The sequence below is a fragment of the Diceros bicornis genome, chromosome 26 (assembly GCF_020826845.1).
Source record: "Diceros bicornis minor isolate mBicDic1 chromosome 26, mDicBic1.mat.cur, whole genome shotgun sequence".
Lineage (NCBI taxonomy): Eukaryota > Metazoa > Chordata > Mammalia > Perissodactyla > Rhinocerotidae > Diceros > Diceros bicornis.
The window spans coordinates 27,713,651-27,738,923 of NC_080765.1; the positions used below are offsets into that span (position 1 = coordinate 27,713,651).

General features: G+C 45.2%; 1 protein-coding gene across 3 annotated transcripts in view; it reads right to left on the minus strand.

The window, feature by feature from the left end:
- The window catches only part of PRKCB (protein kinase C beta), a 309,251-nt gene that overhangs the window by 63,423 nt on the left and 220,555 nt on the right, over window positions 1–25,273 (minus strand). For all 3 annotated transcript variants that reach the window (XM_058569841.1, XM_058569842.1, XM_058569840.1), the window contains exons 8-9: window positions 24,276–24,372; window positions 18,814–18,960 (exon numbers count right to left, since the gene is read on the minus strand). In XM_058569841.1, the coding sequence (XP_058425824.1) occupies window positions 18,814–18,960; window positions 24,276–24,372 (244 nt within the window). The remainder of the gene's footprint in view (window positions 1–18,813; window positions 18,961–24,275; window positions 24,373–25,273) is intronic.

The following is a 25,273-nucleotide window of genomic DNA, read 5'->3' on the forward strand; positions in this document are numbered from 1 at the left end:
AATAATGATGTACACCTGAAACTCATATAATGTTGTAAAGCAATGTTACCTCAATTAAAAAAAAACATGTCTACAAACATTTAATACTCCTCAATCAAGAGGCAGAGTCTATGCCCTCTCCGCTTAAACCCAGGCAGGCCTTTGTGACTGCCTCAACGAACAGAAAACATAATAGAAGTGATCCTGCGTGACAGCTGAGGCAGTAGCTTCTGTCAGTTTCTCTTGGGACGCCTACCTTTGGAGCCCTGAGACCACTCTGCTGGTAAGACCACAGAATGAGATCCTGTGGAGAAGCCCTGAGACTACATGAACAGCTTGGTGCTCAGACAGCACAAATTGGGGCCACACTGTCCCAGCTCCAGCCACTGTAAGAGAAACCCCGAACCACAACCAACCAGCGAGCATTCCCAATTTCCTGACCCACAGGGACCAGGAGAGATAACACATGATTGTTGTTTGAAACCTCTGAGTCTGGGGAGGACTTGTTATGCAGGATGGACATGTACGTTCATATATACACTAATGCAACCCAGTGTTATCAGGTGTGGTCCTGTTACCTTGGCTTGTTTAATTCTTGAGTTTGGTTATGCACACTCTTTTCAATCAATTTTTTTATAACAAAGGCTTCAATTGAGAGGGCCAACAGAGATGGAATTCATTCTGCCTTCCAAATGTATCACCTTTCCTAGTCTAATCCAGGACCTGGAAGGCTGGCCAGTGCATCCATTCATTCAGTAAACATTAAGTGTCTAGGTTGTGCTAGGCACTAAAATAGGCACTGGGGAGGCAGAATGACAAGGCCCTGCCCTCACGAAGCTTACACTCCAGCACAAATAATACCTAATTCAGTCATGATTAAACCCCTGACAGAGAAGTGCATGGTGCTCTGCAAGTGTTTACACCGAGGACTTAACCTGATCTGGTGGGTCAGCAAATGACCCTCTGAGGAACTGACAGTTAAGCTGAGACCTGAAGTATCAAGAGGACTAGCCAGGTGGAGATGGGGGAGGCATCTTCCTGCCCAAGGGAAGAGAACTGTGCTCCCTTCTGATTAAACTCCCTGGATCCATAAAGCCTGGATCCTAGAATCACTGTAGGAAGTGAGCACTGAAGCTCCAGAACTCAAATTCCAGGTCCAACTGCCAACTGAGATGCAGCAAATGACTGTCTCCTGCAGAATCCGAGAGAACCAGCAGCCAGAGCAGCGCTGGTGCTGACTGCAGTGACTGGACAAAGAGAAGGTGATGTATCGTTCAAAGGGGATGGCCCAGGCATGGTGGCACAAGCGGTTAGGTGCGCGCGCTCCGCTGCTGGCGGCCCGGGGTTCGCAGGTTCGGATCCCGGGTGCACACCAATGCACCACTTGTTAGGCTGTGCTGTGGCAGTGTCCCATATAAAGTGGAGGAAGATGGCCACGGATGTTAGCTCAGGGCCAATCTTCCTCAAGAAAAAAAAAGGGGGGGAGAGGATTGGCATCAGATGTCAGCTCACGGCTAGTCCTCCTCACAAAAGAAAAACAAATGTGTTTGTGCTGGGGAAAGAAAAGACAATGTTGGGAGGGAGGGTCAGCACGTGAGGGGAGGTGGCTGGCTTGGGGTTGACAGGACGGCCAATGCCACTTCTTACTTACACTGTGCATTGTCTCATTTAACTCCCACACCAACATGTAGGGTAGGTACCACTACTATCCCCAATTTACAGATCAGGAAGCTGGGTTCTTAGAGATGTTAGGTGACTTGGCCAAAGTCACTCCACTAGGTAGTGACACTTCCTAGGTCACCTGTCTTTAAATCTATGCCCTTAACCACACCCCATCTGATTCTCCAAGCCCTAGATACCAAGTGTTGTGTTATGAGGCTGCCCTGTCCACAGATTATTGCTGGGGTGTTTCAAATCGGTTCCAGATCCTGGCCTTACTCCTCCTTTTCCTACCCACCCTACCTGTTGAGGCTTGGGACCCCATGGGCTAATTCATGGCCAAGGACAGAACAGGCATTTCCTGTCTCCATTTCTTATACAACTAACAAACCCTTCATTTACTTGGCGAGATGAGTGAGGGCTGAGTTAGTACTTCAGTCACAATGTCAGTTCCCTCCGACCCACAAGTTCTGTTGGGAATTCTGTGCTAGGCACTGGTGACGCGCCCACAAACAGAGCAGATGTGACCCTGCTTCTAAGCATTCAGTGGCTTGAGAAGACCTTACTTCCTCCACCTGTGCCCCGAAGCATTGGCATGGGAGAGAGAAACGGCAGAAAAACAGCCATAGCACCGGCAATGGCAAAGGCCGGGTTCTAAAATGTTCCTTTAAGTGGCAACGATCTTTTATTAATTGTCTCAGGCAGTTCCTGGAGCTTCCTCTTGAGTTCATACCAACAAAGAGGGCGTGGGCTGTTTGCTCAGCTGTCCCTCCATCTCCAGGGTGAGGATTCCAAACAGACTGAGGGGATGTGTTGAAGTGACGTTCTTATCAAATTCCAAGCCACATCTGTTACCCAAGAACCTTCTGGGAGAGATGTGATAAATAGCAGCACTCCAGTGACGGTAGATACAATGGAGGAAAGTAACCCAGGGACTCCTGGCTGGAAAGTTTGTTGTGATGAACTTTACTGGTGAATCCGAATGGCGAAATGTGCCTGGAATCTTGGCCCTTGGCCAAGGGACAGTGTGCATAACGGTTAGGGCACCGACTTGAGAGTTAGAAGACCTGGTAAGTGTCCAAATTCCACCATATACTAGCTGTGTGACCTTGGGAAATTCACTTAACTTTCCTGAGTCTTAATTTTCTCATCTGTAAAATAGGGATACCAACAACACTTAGCTTTTGATGGTACTGAGGGAACTTTGTGGAATAACGTGTGCAAAGTACACACCTTAACTCAGCACCATGCCAGGCAAATGATGAGTCATCAATACCTCTGGATGTACTAGCTTCCAAGGGTGCCAGAAGAAGGAACCAGAAACTGGGTGGCATAAAACAACAAGAATTTATTCTCTCATGGTTCTGAAGACCAGAAGTCTGAAATCAAGGTGTTGGCAGGGCTGGTTCCTTCTAGAGGCTCTGAGGGAGACTCTGTTCCATACCTCTCCCTCAGCTTCTGGTGGCTGCCAGCAATCGTTGGTGCTCCTTGGCTTGAAGACAGGTCACTCTAATCTCTGCCTTCGTCTTCACATGGTGTTCTTCCCTGAGTCTCTGTGTCTGTGTCCAAACTTCTTCTTCTTGTAAGGACACCAGTCATCGGATTGGGGCCCACCCTAATCCAGTATGACCTCATCTTAACTTGCAAAGACCCTATGTCTAAATAAGGCTGCATTCACAGTTCCCAGCAGTTAGAACTGGAACATGTATTTTGAGAGGAGACAAGTCTACCCACTACAGTGGTTATCAGCAATTTCACCTTTTCAGAGAACAACAAAGGGGATCGCTTGTGATCCTTGTACACCGGCACCAATGTCCAGTTCTCAACTGGCTAAGGAGATTTGCCCCGAGGGAACTGTGTGTCTATTTGCTGACTAATGTGAGAGGGCAGAGATAGTTAGGGACCAAGGCCCCACTCCTCACTCACCCAACTTCAACAGACACCTGCCAAAAGTCCAAAGCCAAATTGAGCCTCCCTCAACTCCTTTCTCTTGCATCTCTCATCCAACGCATCAGCAAGTTTTGTCAGCTCTACATTCGAAACATATGCCACATCCACCCTCCTTCCTGGCCTAAGGCCCATGGTCTCTAACCTGGGCTCCTGCAACTGTCTCCTAACTAATTCTCTGCTTCCAATCTATTTGCTCCCAACCTCCACGTACACTCTGTTCTCCACAGACCCCAACAATGCTTTAAAACTCAAGATTCCTAGGATCACTCAACCTTCCTAGGATCTTCTTCTATCTTCCCACTACACTTAGGACTAAATCCCACGTCTTGGGATTGCTGCGCCCTATGTGTCCTGCCTGCAGGACTCTTCCCCCAGATATGCTCAATAGTTTGCTCCCTTACTTCATTCAGTGTGACTTCCTTGCAGAGGCCCACCCTGACCACCGTCTCTAAAACTACAGCCCCCTTTATTTCTCCCCATCCCCTTCTTCTTTTTGTTTTTCTTCACAGCACTTACCACACCTGGCAGTATATTAATCTCTATTTGTTTATTTTCCTCCCTCCCTAGAATGGAAGCTCCACGACAGCAGCTATTTGGTTTGACTTGTTCACTGTTGTATCCCCAACACCCAGCACGTAGTAGACACTCAGTAAGTATTTGTTGAATAAATGAATGACAAGATCTGAGTGGGGGGGAAGTAGTTAAAACACCCTAGATCTAGGTCACCAAAGATCTCCAGTTACTCAGGCTTCAGCATTGTTTAATTTATATATGACTATATCCAACCCATATTTCAAAAAGAATATGAGGTAGCATTCAAAATTATATAACATAAACAAGTGGATTTTATGGTATGTAAATTACACTTTAATAAAACTGGTTAAAATGATTACATAGCACATAGTGTGTATGTATACCTATTGTATATATGTATGTATATGTGTATATATGTATATATATGTGTGTATATATATAATACATACAGTGGGTACGTGTGTGTACTCTCAGCTTCCTAGAGGCCCAGGCAACCAGAGATGCATGAAACATAACAAAAGCTCATATTTTCTATAAGGACAATCACTTTTCGAGGAGAAAAATAAGCTTTCCCTAGAACTTAGGTCTAAAAAAATGTCTTGCATGGATCTTGAACATGCAGTGCTACAGTGGATGGTGTGCTTCATGACATCCCTACAACAAGGTCGGCAGAGGACGAGGAGAGGGAGAGGACCAAATCATCGAGCACTGTTGGAGCCTGCAAGCTCGACTAACACTCAGGGATTGGGAAGAGATTCCAACGTGATGAACTCAGATGGTGCATCTAAAATAGAGATACACTTGGGGCTTATAGTATCCCCAAATACCAATTTCAGAGAAAAGGATCAGAAAGGTGCAGTGAGCTGAGGTCAACGTGGGAGAAGCATAGAGACACAAGTTAAAGCCATGTGTGTACACTGTAGGCCCAGTGGGATGGTGAACCCCTCTCTTCCTCCTCTTCTCCTACGCCCACCATGCTAGGGAGTGGACTAACGGACAAGGCTGGGTGCAGGACTGGGGTGCTGATCTACTGCAAGGTGTGTATCCTCCTCTATTTTAGGATTCCATCTCTTTGAGGGTCTCCCTGCTCTCTGGGGCTGTCTCCTGCTTGGGTTGCACCCAGTCCCTCTGAAGACCTGCAGAGGGGACTTTAGATCAGCTCAGCTCTAAGTTTTAAGGCAGATATGGTCTCCTTCCCTCCCCTATCCTTTCCTTGGGTTTGCCTTGCCTGCTTGCACTGAACTCCTGTTTCTCCAGGTTGCACATTAGAATTCCCTGAGGAACTTTTAGAAGCTGATGCTTGGGCCATACTCCAGACCAATTAAATCAGAATCTTCTAAATATCTGGGCCTTTCTGTGCCAGGCCTGACCTGCCATGGGGGAGGGTGGGGTGGTAAGTTGGCAAGAGGCCATCAGGATGCTGATGCCCAGGAAACACTGTTTACTGACCACCCACACTTCCAAGGGTGTTCACCCACTCAGGAGTAGGATTTTGAGAGAAATCTGAGTGAGGCCAGGTTACAAAATGAAGGTTAGCTTCAGCATCCTTATCTTTACAACATGGCAGGTATCCTGACAAGCTCTTCTATATAAGAATGAGATTATGATACCAACAGAGTCTGAGGAGCTGGAAGTTTATATCTAATTAGAATTGTAAAATCATAGTAGGTACAAGTTCAGCTCTGTAATCATGATCTCAAAGCCTGACTCTACCGTGTGCTTGCTGTTTGATCTTGGGCAAGTTACTCAACCTCTCTGAGTCTCAGTTCCCTCATCCATAAAAGGGGCAGAATGATAGTTCCTCCCTCACAGGGTTGTTGTGAGAGCAAGTGACATAATGCCTGTAAACCTCAGTGCCCAGCACACAGCAAGCCATATTGTTAAAGTGAAAGCATAATTATGGGAGAACAAGAGGAACGTTCCAACTCCTTCTGTGGGTATAAGGGTTCTCTCCCACATTCTCCAGATGAGAGAAAGAGAAAGGCAGAAGTGAACCAAAGCAAAATTTCTGCAAAATCTATATCCCAGGAGATCCTTATGCAAAGCCAGAATGAAAGGCAAGGTCGTACTGTCTGTGCTTAGAGGTGGGGCTGGGCACAAGCCCTCTAGAAGAGGCTAAGAGGACTCTCTTGTGGGGAGTGAGATGCTCAGTACGGAAAGGACTTTCCTGTGGAAGCAGCAGACCATTTGTCAACTTCTAAAATTGCAAATACAGAAGGGACTATATACCCTGGTTTCCAGGCCCTCACAGACTCGTCTTTTCTGACATAGAGATTTGCCAAAGCCCTCCTTCAGACTGGGTCAGGGATGAAGAGTTGGCTTAAGCTGCCCAATCCTTGATAACCAGAGGCCTGGAATGAAGGGCAGAAACATTCCAACCAGGAGATCTTACTGGATGTGGGGGTAAAATGTAGATGAGTCCACCAGTTCATAGGGCCATGATGATGATTCAATGATACAAGGCATGTTAAGAGCTTAACATACAGGAAAAACTCAATACACTGTATTCATCATGGTTGGTGAATTGTTAACCTTTTTGAGGGTCTCCCAACTTTCAACTTTCACCAGACATGGAGATGTCCTAACATGTTCTAGGTTATCTTGAAGGCCTTAACTTTGATTCTACAAAGTGTATTCTTAGCGTTCAAACTTTGGATCAAATTTTCTGAGTGTATATATCCACAGATGTGTGTGTTTAAATTTTATTTTTGATGGTGTCCATTTCACATTAATGGAATATGAAATCACGTGGTTTGGGGGAATCAAATGAATTTGCCTCCAGCAGCAAAACGGAAGTTAGCAGTCTAGAAATGATTTCGGGCTTCTAATAGCTTGTTTTGGAGAAGGCAACTGGGTAGACTTGCTAATTGAAGAAGTACTTCAGGAAAAATTGAAAAGTGGTATAGTGGGGAAAAGACGCTAATTGGGAGTTAATAGTACGGATCTGGGTAGGACTGAATCACTTTGTGGATACAATCTTCAAGTTGGCTAGACAAAAATAAGAGCGGTGATACTCAGCATACAGATCAACTCAGATGACACAACTTGGTTATTTCATGATTTATTATGTAAGGCTTTCTGTATTTAAAACAAATCTCTCTATATGGTTACATACCGTATGATTCCAACTATATGACATTCTGGAAAAGGCAAAACCATGGAGACAGTAAAAAGATCAGTGGTTGCTAGGGGGTAGCGAAGAGGAAGGGATGAATAGGCAGAGCGCAGAGGATTTTTAGGGCAGTGAAACTACTCTGTATGATACTATAATGGTGGATACATGTCATTACACATTTGTCCAAACCCATAGGATGGACAAGACCAAGAATGAACTCTAATGTAAACTGTGGACTTTGGGTGATAATGATGTGTCAATGTAGGTTCATCAATTGTATGATGATGAACTCTAGCGGGGGACGTTGATAATGGGGGAGGCATGGATCTGTGTGATAGAAAAGCTGAGTTTTCAGATCAGAGGTCAGGTTGACAGGTGTTACTAAGATTGAAGCCTTTTAAAATGATGCCATGTCACATCTTAGATTTAATTAAGTTGAATTTTTGTTCACTAGCAGAGAAAGCCAATGGAAGTGTGAAGTGAAGTTTAGAATGGAGGTCCTTTTAGCCTACTCATCTCAGGCTCTTGTGGACTTGCTATTATTAAGCAAATGTCACTACACCCATGAGGGGAATGACTCACAATGACTGTTGGGAAGGAGGAGGAGACGGAATAAGGAGATTTAAACCTGAAACGCCTAGCCCCTGTGTTTTAAATGAAGGTGTTTAGTTGGGTTTAATAAGAAATGTTTAATTATTTGATTGGGATGTAATAAGAAATGCAAAAGAGCTACTATTTCAACACTCTGGGCTGTATCAATTCTAATATATCAATAGAATTGATATGATAAAATTGATAGGTATCAATTTGAGTTATTGAAGTGTTCTTCTGAGCCAAAATCAGTGTTGGTGACATGTACGCTTAGTCAATTTTCTTTGAATCATACGTTATATTTGACAAAGCTAGATGGTTAAAATAAAAGCAGATTTAATTTGACCGCCTTTTAGATGGTTCCCAGGGGGAAAAAAACAACCAATAATTGATGCCTTTTACCAAAAGAAAATGCAATGAAACCCTTAAGGGTTTGGCGTCTCAACAATTAGGTTGCACAGAGGAAGCTGTTTCTCTATAATCTGATCTGCCCTGGGCACACAAGCCTCCCTCTGTTGTTGGTATTACAAACAATAGAGAATGGGCTTTCTCCAAGGCAGGAGTGGAACAAAGGAGTGCAGCAGAGGCTGTGTGGCATCATGGTTATGCACTCGGGAGCCAGAATCCCTGGGTTTGACGCTGCATCCACGGCTGCATGACTCTGTAAGTCTCTCACCTCATTGAATCTGTTTCCTCATCTGTCAAATGGAGACAATCATAGCACCCACCTCATGAGATCATTGTGAAAATTAAATGAACGATGCGTATAAAACACTTAGATGAGTTCTCAATGCTCAAAATACATTATCAATCTCTGCAGTGGTTTTCAGTGAGGTCAACACATAACTGGGTGGCGAGGAGGGGATTGAAACAAACCACGGCATATTTAATCATATTAACCATCCACATGTGTACATCCAAAATATTTACCATGGGTGCTGGACGATTATAATCTATAGGTTTCTGCTATTATGTTTGTTGTAAAAAAGATGATGGGTTATGCTGTTAGTAACCAGGGATTCATCTTAACAGGACTGTGAATTCTGCAGCAGCACATAAAGACGCGGTGGAGATGGATACGCGGAGGGGAGCAGGAACTCTGACAGCACAATAATTGGACCAGTGGCCGTGAGTTATCACCTGAGACAGAGTTTCCATGTTAATAGGCTCTATCTGGCCCATCAATGAGAGGACTAACTTTGTATTATTTTTCCCAAAGAGCGAGGCAATGTTTTAAAGAATATAGTCTTAAAGGAAACTCCCACTTTGGTACCAGACAGGCCAGTTATTTTCTTCCTTCTCTTAGAGAAACTACCCATTCCACATCTGCTTTTCAGAGAGTCTGCTCCTGTCGTCCTAACTGACGGGTGGCTGGAAAAGTGACCTCTCCCCCTTGGCCACAGCTAATTGGAGCGTATGGATCCTTGACCCATACTGGCCATCAGCTTCTCATTCCTGGGATTTCAGAATTCTAGGATGTTCTGGACTTGAGAATTGAGAAGCGACATAAGGCTGAGGGAGGTGGTGCTGATGCACATCCACAGAGAGAGATGTAAGCAAGAAGCGGGGATGACAGGTTGGGGGCCCCCAAGATGGAGACAACAGCAGTTGGCTTCCCGGAAGCTTTCTCATTCCAGCTGCATTTCCTGCCTTTGGGTGTTGTGAGAGACACAGAAACATGCCACGTCTTTCCAATAAATACCCACTTTATTCACTTTGCCTTGACAGTCTACCAGCAGCAGGGCAGAGGGTTGTAAAACTTGAATTCCAGGTATTTTATTTCCCTTGATATCACTAATTTTGTTGGGGAAAATGGACCCTTATACTTTCTTGTTCTGTAATTTGCTATCTTCCGAGGAGTGAATGCAGGGGCTACAGAAAAGCAGTAAGTCACTTCACTGAGGAGAGACCTGGAAGAACCTGGAAAGCAGAAGGGCCTCACAATGATTTGGGAAGATGAGTTGGCAAAAATACACTGCAATCAGAATTGCATATGAAAGACTGGGGGCTGGGAGGCAGGTGCCATAATTGGGATAGAACCAAAGAGAAGGCAGAAATCCAAGATCAGACAGCAAATGTCAAAAGGTTCTCTGGAAGAGGATTAAGGGAACAGGTAGCAAAGACTTTGAGCTATCTGTGAACCATAAGATAAAGGAATTCACCATATGGTGCAGGAAGATAGCAGAGCAGGGTGAAGCAAAGGGAAGTGCTTTTGTCTGTAGGATTATATAAACATGTCTAATGTATGTACATATATGTGTGCATGTGAATCCACACCACTAATGAGATTAAAATTAGGATAGACTCCCACAACAGGAGCTCCAAGATGAGAAAAGGCCTTTGTTACTGGTATGAACTAAACTGCCTTTTTAATCTCCTTAGGCAATTTTTTCCCGTGTAAATTCAGTGCTACCCTGGGTTCCAGCACAATGCGCTGTAGTCTGGGGCTTGGAGCCCTGGATTGTTCTCTTGTGCCCAAACCCACAGTGCACGCTAGTTAAGCACCCCGGTGGCTTTCAGGGTGACAAGTTTGGAAGATGCGGAGGGATGCACTGTTGGGGTGCTGGTCCTAGCAACCACGGCGACTCCACCAAGCACACTAGGCACAGAGCTGGGGGCCACCATCTTTTCAGGGGCTCATGAAAGCATTTTAATTTCTTTTAAAATCACAAGAAAAAAGTGAACTTTTAGGTTGAAGAAAATGCTTTAACATATAATATTAATATATTTGTCCTTATACCAATGCAGGCATAAGATATAATTTTTAACTTTGTTTTTCCTGGTGGAAGGAGGAATTCATAAATGTTATTACGCAGTTCTGTAGCAGTTTTGAAACTGCTATTTCAAAAAAGAAAAGATGCATTTTGGTGGAGATGAGTGGACCCCAAAGTAGAGAAGAGTGCTGTTAGAGATGGAAAGAGTCAGCTGGAATCACAAAACCTGGTCCTGTCTCCTTTCAGCTGTGTGGTCTTGGGGAGGTCACTCAATCTCTCTGACTGATAATTCCCATAAAGATATAATAGGGTTAAAATCAGTTACAACCTTGCAGAGCTGTAGCGAGAATTAATATGACGAAATGTGTGTAAACCCACAGCATTGTCCCTGGCAGTTAGTATGAGCTCATTAAAAGTTGGAGGCAAGGAGAATGGGATGAGTGGAATTAAAGAGGGTAGGGAAGGGTGATAGAGTGGGTAAGGGTTAGAAGAAATGGAGGTTGAGAGTTGAAAAGGAACCAGCTGAGCAGTTAATGCACACCCTTGAGATGCTTCCAAGACTTGGAGGATCCCACGAGCTGAAGCCTGCAGAGGAGGTGAGAAGGGCAGAGTCTAGAAGAGTGAAGTCCACTCTCATGAGCCCTCTCAGGAATCCTTGCTGATGGCTCACAGTTCCAATGCATGTTTGCACATGGATAGGTGATTGACAGGCACAGAGTGAAAAGGGAGAACAGAAAATCTGGAGCCTTCCATCACTATGGGCATGCAGTTTGTCTAATGACAGAGTAAAAACAAGGCATGAAAAATCTGCTTACACTTAGAAGGAAAAAGAAGAGAGGGGGAAATGAGAAAATAAGGGAAGGGAACAGTGAATCTCCTAGAATATGTTTGTGATATAGTGAGGTGACCATTGTTGAGACCAGGAAGGCAAATGTTAAGTATCAAGCAATCGAGAGCCCAAGAACCAAACTTGGTCTGTTAAATGCCACTGACTAGCTGTGTGACTTTAGCAAGTTATTTCAAGTTTCTGCATCTCATGTCCTCATCTGTAAAATGGTGCTAATAGTAGCTACATCATAGCCTAAGTGTGAGCCAATACATATAAAGCGTTTACAACAGAGCCTGGGACGTAGTAAGGACTCAGAACGTTAGGTGGTATCCTCATCATCATCATGGCTGGAATATACATGAGAGCAGATATTTTTGTCTATTTTGTTCATGGACATTTCCTCTGCACCTAGAAGAGTGCCTGGCACATAGCAGATGCTTCATAAATAGTTCCTGAATGAAAAAATCCTTAGTTGTGCCTGTCAGTGGACAGTTATTATAAAAGTGATGACTTCTCCCTGCAATGGGGTGTGGGCTCCAATCTCAGTCCCAACTCCTTTCCCTCAGGCCTGCCCTCTACTGTCATCAGCAGCCAGCACGCCTCATGCTCAGATCTGGACAGTTAGGAGCTAGTAGATCACTGATAACCTGGGAAATAGGTGTTTCAGAAGTGGCTGGGGGTAGAAGTCATAATGCAAAAGGATATGGGTGGGTGGGGAGGAAGTGGAGGCAGCAAACCCCAAAAGAGCAGAATGATTCTCTGGATATATTCAGTGAGTAAAGGACGGAGAAGGGAGGTGCAAGATCACAGGAAAGATTTTTAAGGGTACAGGAAATGTTGAGCATGCTCATCTAAAGGAAAGGATATGGGGGACAGGGAAGAACACAGACTTTCTCTACCTTTCAGATACACAAAAGAAATGTAGCAAAAGACCTCACATGCTTATAAATACAAGGATAATTGAAATGCCAAATTGTCATGTGAGTGTAAGATCTTAAGACAGTTTTTCACAAAATATAGTACTTGTACCATCAGCAGTACAAGGACAAGATTTTTTTTTTAATAAATTCTCCTAAAACATGTTAAAATAAATATATAGCTGGTATATCAAGGCTGTGATTTCACATATATTATTGCTTAGGGCAATGCTGAGAAGAAGAAAAGGAGGTCAGCTAAATCAATTTAAAGAAAAATATTTAAGATAGTATAAAGGAAGTATGCACATGGCAACAAATAAACAGGTGCATGAATAACTAATATTTGGGAAACTTGGCCAAGGCTATACTCAACCCTGTTGTACAGTCTGAATTTTGAGCACAAGGAGCTAGCATCAGCACCTTGGAGAGAGGCACTCAAGTGCTGAGACTCTAGGGGTGCCTTAGTGGAAGGGGCCACTGCCTAACCCTCAAAGGCCTCCTTAGTGACACTCAGGCACGTGATGTCATCGAGCTCTTGGGCATTATTCTAAGAAAGTCAAGCACTAGAAGAGGAGGCTTAACGGAATTGTCTCTCACCTCTTTGCTTTTGATTTCAGAGCATCTTAGATGCATACAGAGCAACAGACCTGGATGAGACTTTTTGAAGAGCTGAATGTAATACCTAGGCATTCGGTTTCTAAAGACCTTCCACTTTTTCCTTTTAATTTCATAAGCTGCTGACTTCTTCCTACCTGATTTATTCTTGGCTTATGCTATGCTTCAGGAAAAACAGCACTAACACCTGGCGTGCTCCATGATTTGAACACAAGGAAATGTCACCGAGAAGAGGAGCTTGAAGTTCTTTGTTTGTGGGGCATGATAAATTGGGGATTCTAAAGGGAAGAGTCAGAAGATATTTTGTGTCCCCAAGAAAAATTCCAGCCAGAGCTGAAAAGCAGGGAGAGTGGCTGAGACCACTAGCTTTCCACCAAAATTGTTCTCCCAGCCTCCCTTGCACTGAGGCGTGCCCATGTGACTAAACTGTCCCTAATAGTGTGCAGGCAGAGGCAGTGGGTGCCACTTCCAAACCAAGACTTTTAAGAAGCAGTTCGTGCCTCCTCTGTACTCATCGTCCCCTCCGCCCTCTGAATGTAGACAAAAACAAGGCCGCAGGGATTAATGGAGCCACATAAGATGGAAGGAACCTGAGTCCCTCCATCACCGTTTGCAGAGAGTGGGTGAGGCCAGGAGCAACCATTTTGGACTGTTACATGAACGAAAATTAAACTGCTATTGTGTCTGAGCCAGTACACATTTGGGGGGGGGCTCCATTTGTTGCAGCAGCTGAATCTACTCTGACTAATATAGGAGCTTAGGTGCTTGGCTACCACACAGCTCAACCAAGCCTGGCTTTGGGGGTAGGGTTAGGAAGAGGAGACATTCCAAGATTTCCATTTACTCCCTCCCCTCTTTGCACAGTTAACTCATCCTTTAGATACAGTTCAAGGGCCCCTTGCTCAGGAAGCCTTCACTGCCTTCAATGAGGGCCGATCCCACTCCCACAGGCTCTCACAGCCCACAGCAAACATCACAGTTGTACTTTACATCTGTGAGTGTGATTTTCTGATTAATGTCTACACTCTCATTGGATTTTAAAGTATGCATTTTTCAAAACTCAGAATAACATATTTGTGCATTTTGTTGTATGTAAATTCTACCTTAAAAATTATCAAAAACAAACATTGAATTCTGGTTAAAGGATATGCATGCTGAAGAGTTTAGGGGTAAAGTATACCAATGTCTGAAACTTGCTTTGAAATGCATTAAAAAATGGGTTGATGGAGGGACAGATAGATGGATAGATATGTGATAAGGCAAATACAGTCAATTGCTAATTGTAGAATCTAGGTCTTTGGTATTATGGACGTTCACTGTATAATTCTTTCAGCTTTTCTGTGTTTTTAAAATTTTTCACAATAAATTGCTGGAAGAAAAGTTTAATGAGAGGAGGGACCATGAGTACATTATATAAAGAGAATTATTCTATGTTCAGTTTATTTTCCATTACCAATCATAATGTTCTGTGATTTGCTTCTATTTTTCCTTTGTATTATGTCATGGACGTCTTTCCATGATGACAGACAGACAGATAGAGATGAGAGAGAGAGAGAGAAGACAGAGAGAGACCTCATTCTTTTGAATGTATCATGGATACACCATTATATATTTAACTTTCACACTATTGAGGAACACTTGGGCTATCTTCATTTTTTTCTATTACCAATCAGTTTCCATGATAGATCTCTTACATAGACTTTTGTGCTGTTGGGTTTGAACTCTTGTGCTGTTGGGTTTGAACTCTTATTTTAGATCTATGTCCACCCTGGCGTATACCTGCCTCCCCCCGCCCCCATTAGCACAGTACCCTCCATAGGCAAGAGTCAGAGGTATAAAAGAATAAGAAAGCCCCCATTCAAACTTCCAGTATAACTTTTTTTAAAGATTTGGATCCTACAAATCATTACCACGAACACATCTGAAATCTCAGAAGGCAAGCAATAACAGCATTAATTACAGATTTAATGGATGCTTATTATGGCAGCACTTTAGGGTTAGAGCAGTCAAGTTTATAATGTACAGAGTTGTATTTGTGCTGTGTCTATACTTCCTCAGATACTTGCTGTGTTTATTTATGAGGTCCACTTGTATAATGAATCTGGACAGTCCGTATCTGCCCAGTTTATATATCTGGGGCACAATTTTAATTCCAGCCATCACTCGACAACCACAGAGGTTACATTCCTAAAAAGTGTGGTGGTTGGCAAAGCTGAAGTCAAAGGTTCAAGAAATCATAAAAAATAGATAGTGAAGGATAAAACCATAAAATAGACATTAAATAATAAATGAATAATACATTCGAATGTTCTGTAATGAAAGTTCTAGAAGGCGTCTATCTCCAAGGAAGCCAGACACGCCAAGAGCCCCTGCTCTGGTAAGACAACCCCTCCAGGTGAACACTCTCACCTGTTCGGGAAAGCAAACTCTCCAAACTGCTCTTCTTTTTAAAGTGTTTGAAACAGGCTCACTTGTTTGGAACTCAATGGCCTTCCCATTTGCTTTCTCCCTTGTTTCATGTTCACAGGTCTTAGCGAACTGCTTGTCACTCCCTAGTTGCTCCATAAATTATTATCATGCTGAAGAGTGTGTTTTTCAGGGCCAGACCTGGGTATAGTGGGCCTGGGGGAGGGGAGGTGTAAACGGATTACCCCAAAGGTCAATCTCTGCCATCTCTGTCTGGAAGGGGGAGAGCGACTACTCTGTTGTGTTCGTCTGTTTAAGGGGCTTGATGGATGTACCTAACAAAATTGCAAAAAGTTAAAAAGTAGGCATTCGAATATAAAACCACATTAAAACCATAGTTACCAAAACTGGAGTTGCAAAGGATGACTCTATGCTTTAAAGGATCACAGGGGTTTCTGTTATTCCATTTTGCTTTCATGACATACTGTTATTTTCATCTGTGATGTATTTGATGCCACATTCCCAGTCTGGAACAGAGCTCTCAATTATTATAACAGTTTCCATGGAAACATATGATCTATTTGCTCTCATTCCCTCACTGCTCCCCAGTGACCCACTGTCCCATTTCTTCACCCACCTCCTAACCCCAATCCTTTCCATAAGACCCTCCAGAACTTCCATTCCTCATTCAAAAACTCTCTAACCTATATTGCTAAGTGATCAAAAAGGTGCAGAGAACTATGTGTATAGTATGAAAACTTTTGAGGTAACAAGGACAAGAATAAAAACACATATTTATACTTTTCAAATTAGCATAGGGAAACTGGAAAGATGCAAATTAAATTAACAGTGTTTATATACGGAGGGCAGTAGCAGCGAGGGGGCAGAGAAAGATGTGAACTTGGGTGGGAGCGAGACTTCTCAATGTTTACCCTTTTAATATAATTTTAATTATGAACCACTGGAATACATGCTTATTAAAAATATAATGTAATTTTTTAAATTCCCCGACAGCCTCAGCTTATTAGAACCTCTTCTTCATTTAGGCCGCTTTCTTCATTGTCATCACGGAAACCACTCCAGCTTTGAAATCTAAATGCTTGTATTCTTCCTAGCATTTTATTTTATTTTTTTTCATTTTATTTATTTATTTTTTTTCCCCAAAGCCCCAATAGATAGTTATATGTCATAGTTGCACATCCTTCTAGTTGCTGTACGTGGGACGCGGCCTCAGCATGGCCGGAGCAGTGGTGCATCAGGGCGAGCCGGGGATCCGAACCCGGGCCGCCAGCAGCGGAGCGTGAGCACTTAACCGCTAAGCCACGGGACCGGCCCCTTCCTAGCATTTTAAATCTCTTGATCTTATCCATTTGCTTGTGAGCCTAGGCCTCTAGACTCCTTTCCCACCCAGGTTATGACTCTCTTCCTGCTTTGATTTCCTTCCCGGCCCACTCTAGATACCACTTTTATTCATTTGTTCAGTACACTTTTACTGAGCACCCTAGAAGCGGACTCCACTGGATCTGCAGCGGGCGTCCCTCTGCCCAGAATCCTTAACTCCTTTATTACTGAAATCTTCTGGTTCGCTAGTCCCGCTAATCCTCACCCTTAGTTCAAATCCACCATTGACTTCTCCATCTCCACATCCAGGTTGCTCAGAGTTCCTGGCAAAAAGCACACAGAGGTGTGGACCACTTCCATCACCAACTGCTCATTCTCTAACTTTCTGGACCTCGGAGCTGCTCAGCAAACTTAGTGTGCGTTCCTACTCTCTATCCTCACTCCATGCTGAGGTTCTTCAAACTTTGGACCACCACCTCAGATCCCTTCTTCCATCTCAGCAGATGACCTTGTGACCCTTAGATAGAGAAAAATAATGCATTCAATCTAGGCCCTGAAGGAAGTCACTCCACACGCACTGGAAGTTCAGTGGTGCACACGACAGAGAAGGTTCCTGCTCTTGCGAGGCTTCGATAGAAGAAAAAGAGAGACCAACCAATAAACAAACAAGGAAAGTATCACCTGGTGACAGGTGCTATGAAAGAGTTAAATATAACAGAGAACGAATGTGTGGCTCTTTGAGTGGGTGGTCAGGGAAGGCTTCTCAGAAGAGGTGACATCTAAATTGAGAAGAGAATTACAAGAAGGAGCCAGCCTTGCAAAGACCAAAGGGAACAGCATCACAAAAGCTTAAACAGAGGAAGGAACTTTGTATGTTTCAAAAACCCCAAGAAACACCACTGTGGCCAGAGCACAGTGCATGACAGAGAGAAGAAAAAGAAGTCGCCAAGCAGAGAACAAGGGTCGGATTATCAAGAGCGATGTAAGCCGAGGACGTAGTACAGAATTTATTCTAATTGTGATGGGGAGTCGTTGGACAGTTTTAAGCAGGGGAGAGAATTGACAATGTAAGTTTTTAAAAATGACTACGGCTGCTAAATGGAAAGTATATCGATTATAGGTAACAAGAATGGAAGCGGCGAAAGCAGTTAGGAGTTTCTGCAGTGGTCCAGGTGGTAGACACGGTTTAGATTAGTGGCGCACTAGTGAAGATGCAGAGAAGTCAGTAAATTGATGACACACTTTGGAGGAGAATCTGGCAGGATTCACCAACGGAATATACATGGCTGGGCTAAGGGGAGGGTGAGGAAAACTCAAGGATAACTCCCAGATTTTTGACTTAAGGTACAGAGAGGTGGAAGAAATTTATATTTTTTGTGCACCTGAGTTTGTGGTATGAGATTGATACTAGACAGATTTGTGGCACACAAAGGGATTAAAAGACTCAAAACAACACCACACAAGTCAGGAATACTTATAACACGATCTCAACTTCAGTAAAACAGCGTCTCCTGGTATCTATAAAAGCATCCAGAATCACTCTATGAGTGCCAGGGTCATCCTTCAACTGTGCTGCTGCTCAAAAGGAACTGTTTCCATTCTTGGCTGCGAGAGTGATCTCTTCCAAAGGCAAATCTGATCATGTCACTTCTCTGCTTATAAACTTTCAATGGCTCCCCACTGCACTGTGAATAAAATCCAAACTCCTCATCATAGCTCATGAGGCTTTGCATGATCAGGCCCCCGCCCATCTCTGCAACCTCACATCCTACTACCTCCCCCTGCTCATGACATTTTGGCCCCAACACCTTCTGGTGGTACCTAGGATGCACCAAGCCCTTCCTCACCTCAGGACCTTTGCACTTGCTGCTCTCCCTGCTGGAAACATTCTTTCCTAGCCCTTGGAATGCACAGCTGGTTCATTCTCATCCTTCAGGTCTCAGTTTATATGTCACCTCCTCAGACAGTCTGAGTGAGTCCCCTCTTGATTTGTTTGTGGCACAGCACTCTGTTCATTTCCTTCATGGTATTCATTACGAACTATAGTGTAGACCTATTGACTTATTACTTCCTCCCTCAGTGTAAGCCCCATATGAACAGCAAATGTGCCTGCCTTGTTAGCTGTTCTTCTGGAGCGGGTGCAGCCACCAAGCCATACCATACCTTGCCAAAGCTGCCTTTCCCCAGCACCATCAGGAAGTTAAAATCAGTCAGTTTCATCCGGTCCCTGTTCCCATTGTTGTCAAATTTGGATATGGTGTTGGTCGTCTTTTCTTCTGGGGTCTTGGTCCCCTGACTGATCTTGGCCCTCTGGAGGGGGAAGCACACAGAAAACATCATCAGGGTTTGAAGATGCCCTTGGAGGAAGACACACATACATGGTGCAAGCTGTGGTTCCTGTGGCTCACGCCCCCATCTCGGTGAATAAAAGCCTGGTCAGCATCCACGCTGCAAGCCGGAAACCTGGAGACCGTCCTTGGCACCTCCATTTCTCCTTTATCCCTCATGTCTCATCCGCACCAGGAGCAGTCATTTTTCCCCTCCTAGCTGTCTCTAGAATTCATCTACTTCTTTCCATCTCCATCAACATCGCCTGCCATCATTTCTCACCTGGATAGCCCACTTTGGTCCCTCCACCCTGGGCTTCACATGCAGCCAGAGTGAGTTTCCACTTCTTCACATCCAACCAAGTCACCACCTGCTTCAGTAATGACCCATTATTTTTAGGATAAAGACCTCGATGCTTCCACTGGCCTATATGGCCCAGTATGATCAGGCCCTACCTGGTTCTCCAATCTCACCACTTCTTGTGCCCTTCTTCCCCGCAACCCAGCTTCATTCTCTTTTCATGCCCTTAAATGTGCCAGGCCCCTCCTACCTCAGGGCCTTTGCACATGCTGTTGCTGCTGTGTGGATGGCTATTCTCTCCCCTTTGCCAATCTAGTTACCCCCTGCTTCACGTTTTCACTTCCTCAGGGAAGCCTTCCTTGATCCCCTCTGTCTGGATTAGGTGTCCCTATTTTCTCCCTTCATCCACCTCACTTCCCATTTATATCAGATGATAATTGTCTGTTCATTTGTTCCCCCAGTAGACTGGAAACTCTGCGAAGGCACCGAATGTCTCATTCTGTACCATTTCCCTGACAACTAGGATAGTTTCCGGCTAAATATTTTGTTGGATAAATGGACGAATAAGGCCCATGTTTGTCCTCATGCGGTGGGGGAAGGGCTTGTTGCTGTGAGCAGCAGAACGGTGACTCAGAATGGCAGCAAAGGCTTTGGAATGAGGGGAGAATAGGACACCAGCAGTGAGACCTGCAGCGACCAGGACTTTGTTACCGGATTCGCTTCTAGGAGCAAGAAAGCTGTGAAGCTAAAAGACTCTGGCATGGATAAGCTATGTGATCCTGAGCAAGCCAGTTGGCTCCCGACGCTTGTCCCTGCAAACATCCCACACCTTCCGTCTCTCACAGAGAACCAGCCAAAGGCCACAGATGACCAGGCCCTCTGCGCCCATTCTGGGTTCAGCCCTTTCTCCTTGCTGCTGCCACACTGGCCTCATTGCTATTCTCTGAAAGCCCCAAACGCATGCTTGCCCCTGGGCCTTTGCACTTGCTGTCCCCTGTGCCTAGAGGTTTCTTTTCCCTGAGCTCCCTCACCTCTGAATGGACAGCCTTTCCCAACGCCGACATGACACAGTTCTCATTTGAGTTTGTGACCCTGACACAGCGAGCCTTCGGAGGACAAGAACCCTGTCCTGTGTCCCTCTGAAAGTCTCGTGATTCCTTAGCGGGTCCTCCATCAAACAGAAACTGAGGCCCAGATGAAAATTATCCTTTATCTTGCTGGGCTGGGTACACCTGCAGACACAGGAATATACTAATGGTTGCTTTTCATGTCTGCAATTTAGAGCGCTAGAACTCGCTGCTCAGAGAGAAAGCAAACAGACTCACTTCTGAGCAGAGAGCCCTGCCTCTTCCCAGACTGTGCTGGGGAGAGTGAGGGCACCCCAGCAGCCAGGCTCCAGGGCTCCGCTCAGATGATTCACTCCTGTCCAGGCTTAAACCAGACTCCTCCGCCACCCTGACCCCTACAAGGAGCTCCTCCAGGCACTCCCGGGCCCAGCAGTGGGGCAGAGACCTCAGCAGGCTAGGAGTCCCTGTAGATGCTCGCCAACCCCCACGCAGCCCTTCCAAAGCCCAGAAACAGCACATCCTGGGCATTTTTTTCTTTTGTGAGGAAGATCAGTCCTGAGCTAACATCCATGTCAATCCTCCTCTTTTGCTGAGGAAGACTGGCCCTGGGCTAACATCCGTGCCCATCTTCCTCTACTTTATATGGGACGCCACCACAGCACGGCCTGACAAGTGGTGCGTCGGTGCGCGGCCAGGATCTGAACCTGGGCCGCCAGCAGCAGAGCGCGTGCACTTAACCACTATGCCACCGGGCCGGCCCCTGTCCTAGGCTGTCTTTATCCCCAGGGGAGCTACTAATGACAACAACAAGCCGACATGGGAATGCTCTGACATGCTGGATGCTGTGCTAAATGCATTACCTCATTCAATCCTCACAGAACCTCATGAGGCCAGAAGTAGATGATTCCCCCATTTTACAGACGGGGAATCAAAAGCTCAGAGAGAACAAGGAACTGGCCAGCAGCGCTGAGCAAGGAAGGGGCAGAGCTGGGATTCACACTCAGCAGCAGCCTGGCTCACGAACCACCTGAAAAGAAGATGGGCTGCGCGGCACAGACGCGCCCGGTGTCCCGCCGGGACCCCCTGGCGCTCTCCTCGCCACACCTGGGGCTGCTGACCGCCTACAGCTGTGACGCTGTCTGTGGGCTCCCTTCCCGGCTGCTGCGGCAGGCAGAGCCCACAGGCAGGGCAAGGGGAAAGTACTGGAAAGTCAGTTCCCCTGGAAGCAGCCCTTGGCCAGAGACGGACGGGGAGCTGGTGGGCAATACTTCAGCTCCTGCTCCTTGGCTGGGAGACCCTGCGGCGTGCATTCAACTCCCAGAGTTCTCCTCTGGGTTAAACCCCAGCTGCCCACAGTGGGACCTTGAGAAGACGCGCTCTTCCGGCTCCCTTCCTGTCCCCGCGTCACTTCCCCACTATTCTACGATGCTCTGGGGTCACCGCCCAGAGAAACCACTTGCATTTGGATCCTTATGGTCTGCTTCTGTGAAAACTCAAAGCAGGACCATGACCAGCTTTGGGATGCTAGAAAGTTGCTTAACCTCTCTGGGCCTCAGTTTCCTCATCAGTAAAGGAAAAATGGGGATGATGATAGAACCTACCATTCAGGGTTGCTCTGAAGATGGAGTTAAAAGAGTCAATATTTCTAAAGCACATGACAAATGGCACATAGGAAGCATTTTATTAAACTAAAAAATTCTAAGACTGTCGGAAAACCTATCCTGAACCATCCGAAACGGAGTCTTCTCTTCCCTCGCCCATGAGCAAGCCCACGGTCAGATGAAAGCCCCCACACAGAGCCCACCCCGACATTCTGAAATCTACCATGTGCGCCACCCGCACCAAGCTCACTCTTCCGTGAAATTCTATTACCCCAGTTCCAGAAGCTCGATTTTACCGTCACTCAGAATTTCTCCAGATAAGAGGCTTGAAAGTAATTTCTGAGTCATTCTGGGTGCTAATTGGTTCTTGCACAGGGATTACATTTCTCACATTCAAGGTCAACTAAAATTTCTCTGTGTGTCTGAGCACAATTTTCAGTCTGTTGGAAACATTTTTTTAATCAACAACTATGGTACGGAGCGATTCTAATTCAGGCATAAACAAGCGTTTGCAGGCTCTTGCTAGGAATAAAGGGACACATTTTGTTGCACGCAGATAAAACAGTCCTTTATGTCAAGCCAATGACTGGCCCAGACTAATGCTCTGTTCACATAGGCAATGTTTTCCTTGGTGTTCTCAAATGTCACCCAAGCTGCCCTAGGACAGAAGAAATCATTTTGTAAAACTGAGCCTTCATTTTACAAGAAAAGACTGGCCTTGTTTTTTTACCCATAATAGTACATTTTTAACACAGCAGCAAAGGGACACCACTTCGTCAGAAAGTTGAGGGAAAGAGATGCAGAGCGTTTTCTGGAAGGATTGCCTTCCTGTCCTAATCAACAGTGTCCAGTTGTCAGCTCTACTGGGTGAGAAAGTTCTTTTATCAACTCCTTCGGGCTTGAGCAGGCACTACGGAAATCGCTCTCAGTTACCAAGTTCACTGGAGAATGACTGATAAGCTCAGGGCCAACATGTTTATTCCATTTGTTTCTAGGAAAGGATATCCCACAGGGTGGGAACCGTCACCACAGTCCAGGTTCTGTGGAGGGCACAGGCTCAAGACAAGGGTCAATACTCAAGTGCTATTTCTGTCAAGTTGAGGGGTGAGACTAACATGGCTCTTGGGATAAATGGCAAAATCCTTGCTAAGGCCAGCACAGCCCTTCTACTCTGACCCCCACTTATTTCCCCAGCCTGACCTCGAACTCAACTTTGACTCTTTCTGCTCTACTCACACTGGCCACCTTTCAGTCTCACATAGTTGCTAAAGAACTCCCCCACCACAGGGCCTTTGCACATGCTGACCTCTCTGAATGGAACGCTCTTTTCCCCTCTTTACTTGCTTAACTTCCACAGTTGTCTCCTCAATGACTCCTTCCCTGTCCTCTCAGACAAGGTTACATTTCCCTCTTATGTAGTCCCAAAGCACCATGGACCACTCTTTCACAGAACTTTCTCTGGTCGATTTTTTTTATTCGCTTGTGTGATTATTTGATGAATAACAATGATGGCAATCTATTTCATTTTAGCTATTTTATACACTTTTTCAGTTAGTAGGCCATCATTGCTTATCTAGAACTGTGATTTCCCATCAGACTCAGAATATTGAGTTTGCGTGAACAAAATAATGTGTTTTCCCTTACGAAACTACTTAAAATCATTCAACACACATATAATGAAAGTACTCAAACCCATCTTCCCTAAAATATTTTCTTTATAAAACTAGGATGTGTCCTACGCACCGGATACCTTCATAAAGATGAAAATGGGGTTCATTTGGCCCCACAGAGAGGAAGGGGCTCATCTGAGGTAGAGCAGAGCCAGCACTACAGCCCAAGGTCAGGGCTGAGGGTTCTCATTCATCAGAAGACACACACCCATGGGCATTTCATGAAGTCACCAGCACAATCAATTCATTTGTTAACAGCACAGCACCACCCCACCGATAGATGCGAATCCAGATTCTATTCCTCAGCAAGCCTAGCTGACTCAGCCTCCAAAATACACCACTACTCTCCCTACCTCTTCCATTCACCACCACTACCATCCCAGTCCAAGCCACCATCAAAATGACCTGGGCAATGAAGGAGCACCTTTGAGGAAAGGTCTAAACCTGAATGAGGACAGGGAGGCAAGAACAACTTTGCAAGGCAAGGAACACTGAGTTGGGGTGTTGAAGGATAAATAGGAGTTTCCTGGGAGATAGAACAACATTACAAAGGCACAGAGTCACGAAAGGCCTTGGTAGAAACCACACCATAAACAGAAAACCCAGCACAGAGGCAGACTCAACCGGTACCCACTGATGCAGAAAGAAAGGCATCTCACCTCAAATTTCTGCCGCAGCTCTTCACTGCCCTCGCTTCCTTCCGGCGGCACCGGCACATTGAAGTACTCGCCCTCCTCCTGGCTCAGCAACTTGAACCTACAGGGAGACAAGGGGGCAGGACAAATTCCATGACTCTACTTGATATGATTTTGTTGATTAGGATAAGAGAAGGAGGCCTATAAAAAGCTCTACTTCAAAAAATGTGTTTGGAGTTTTTTGTTTTGGGGTGTGTGTGTGTGTGTGTGTGTGTGTACAGCTGGGTACACTATATGTTTTTGTAACTGTTCCATGGACAAGAGAAAAAAAGGTATATTCTATGCTTATAGGATGCTACGTTCTCTCTCCCTCTCTGTCTGTCTGTCTCTCTCCACACACACTTTTCTTAGTTATATCATTCAATACTGTATGTTTCTACCTCGTTTTTGTCCATCAAGTGCCTCCTCATTCTGAAAGAAGGCCGCAGAGATCTCCCCCTGTCCGTGTACTCCCATCACGCTCACCCAGCCTTTCCACCACCTTCACCTTACGCACGCTGCCGCCTCACCCCTGGCACTCAGATGCATCTAGAGGACGACGGACTTAACCCCACCACGCTGTTTTTCTCTGCAGAAGCCTTCCCAAAGGGTTCCGTATTCAACTTCTTGAGAAATGGTATTCCTTAGTGGTTAAGCACACAAGCCTTGGAGTCAGACTACGCCTGGGTCCAAACCTCACCTCTGCCCTTGCCGCCTTGGATAACTGGGTATGTTGGTTGGGCCCTCTGAGCCTCGATTTTTCTCTTCTGTTATTGGAATAAAGGCCCCTTTTCCATAGGATTATTGTGAAGCCGAGACACGATGATGCATGTATAACCATAAGCATGCCGTGTGGCATTTAGCAAGTGTTCAGTGAAAGGCGTCATCATCATCATTACTGCTATTAAAATTATTAGAACAAACATGATGGCTTCAGTTTTTTTCTTGGGCACAAAGGTGTTTCCATCTAGTCAGAGGATAAG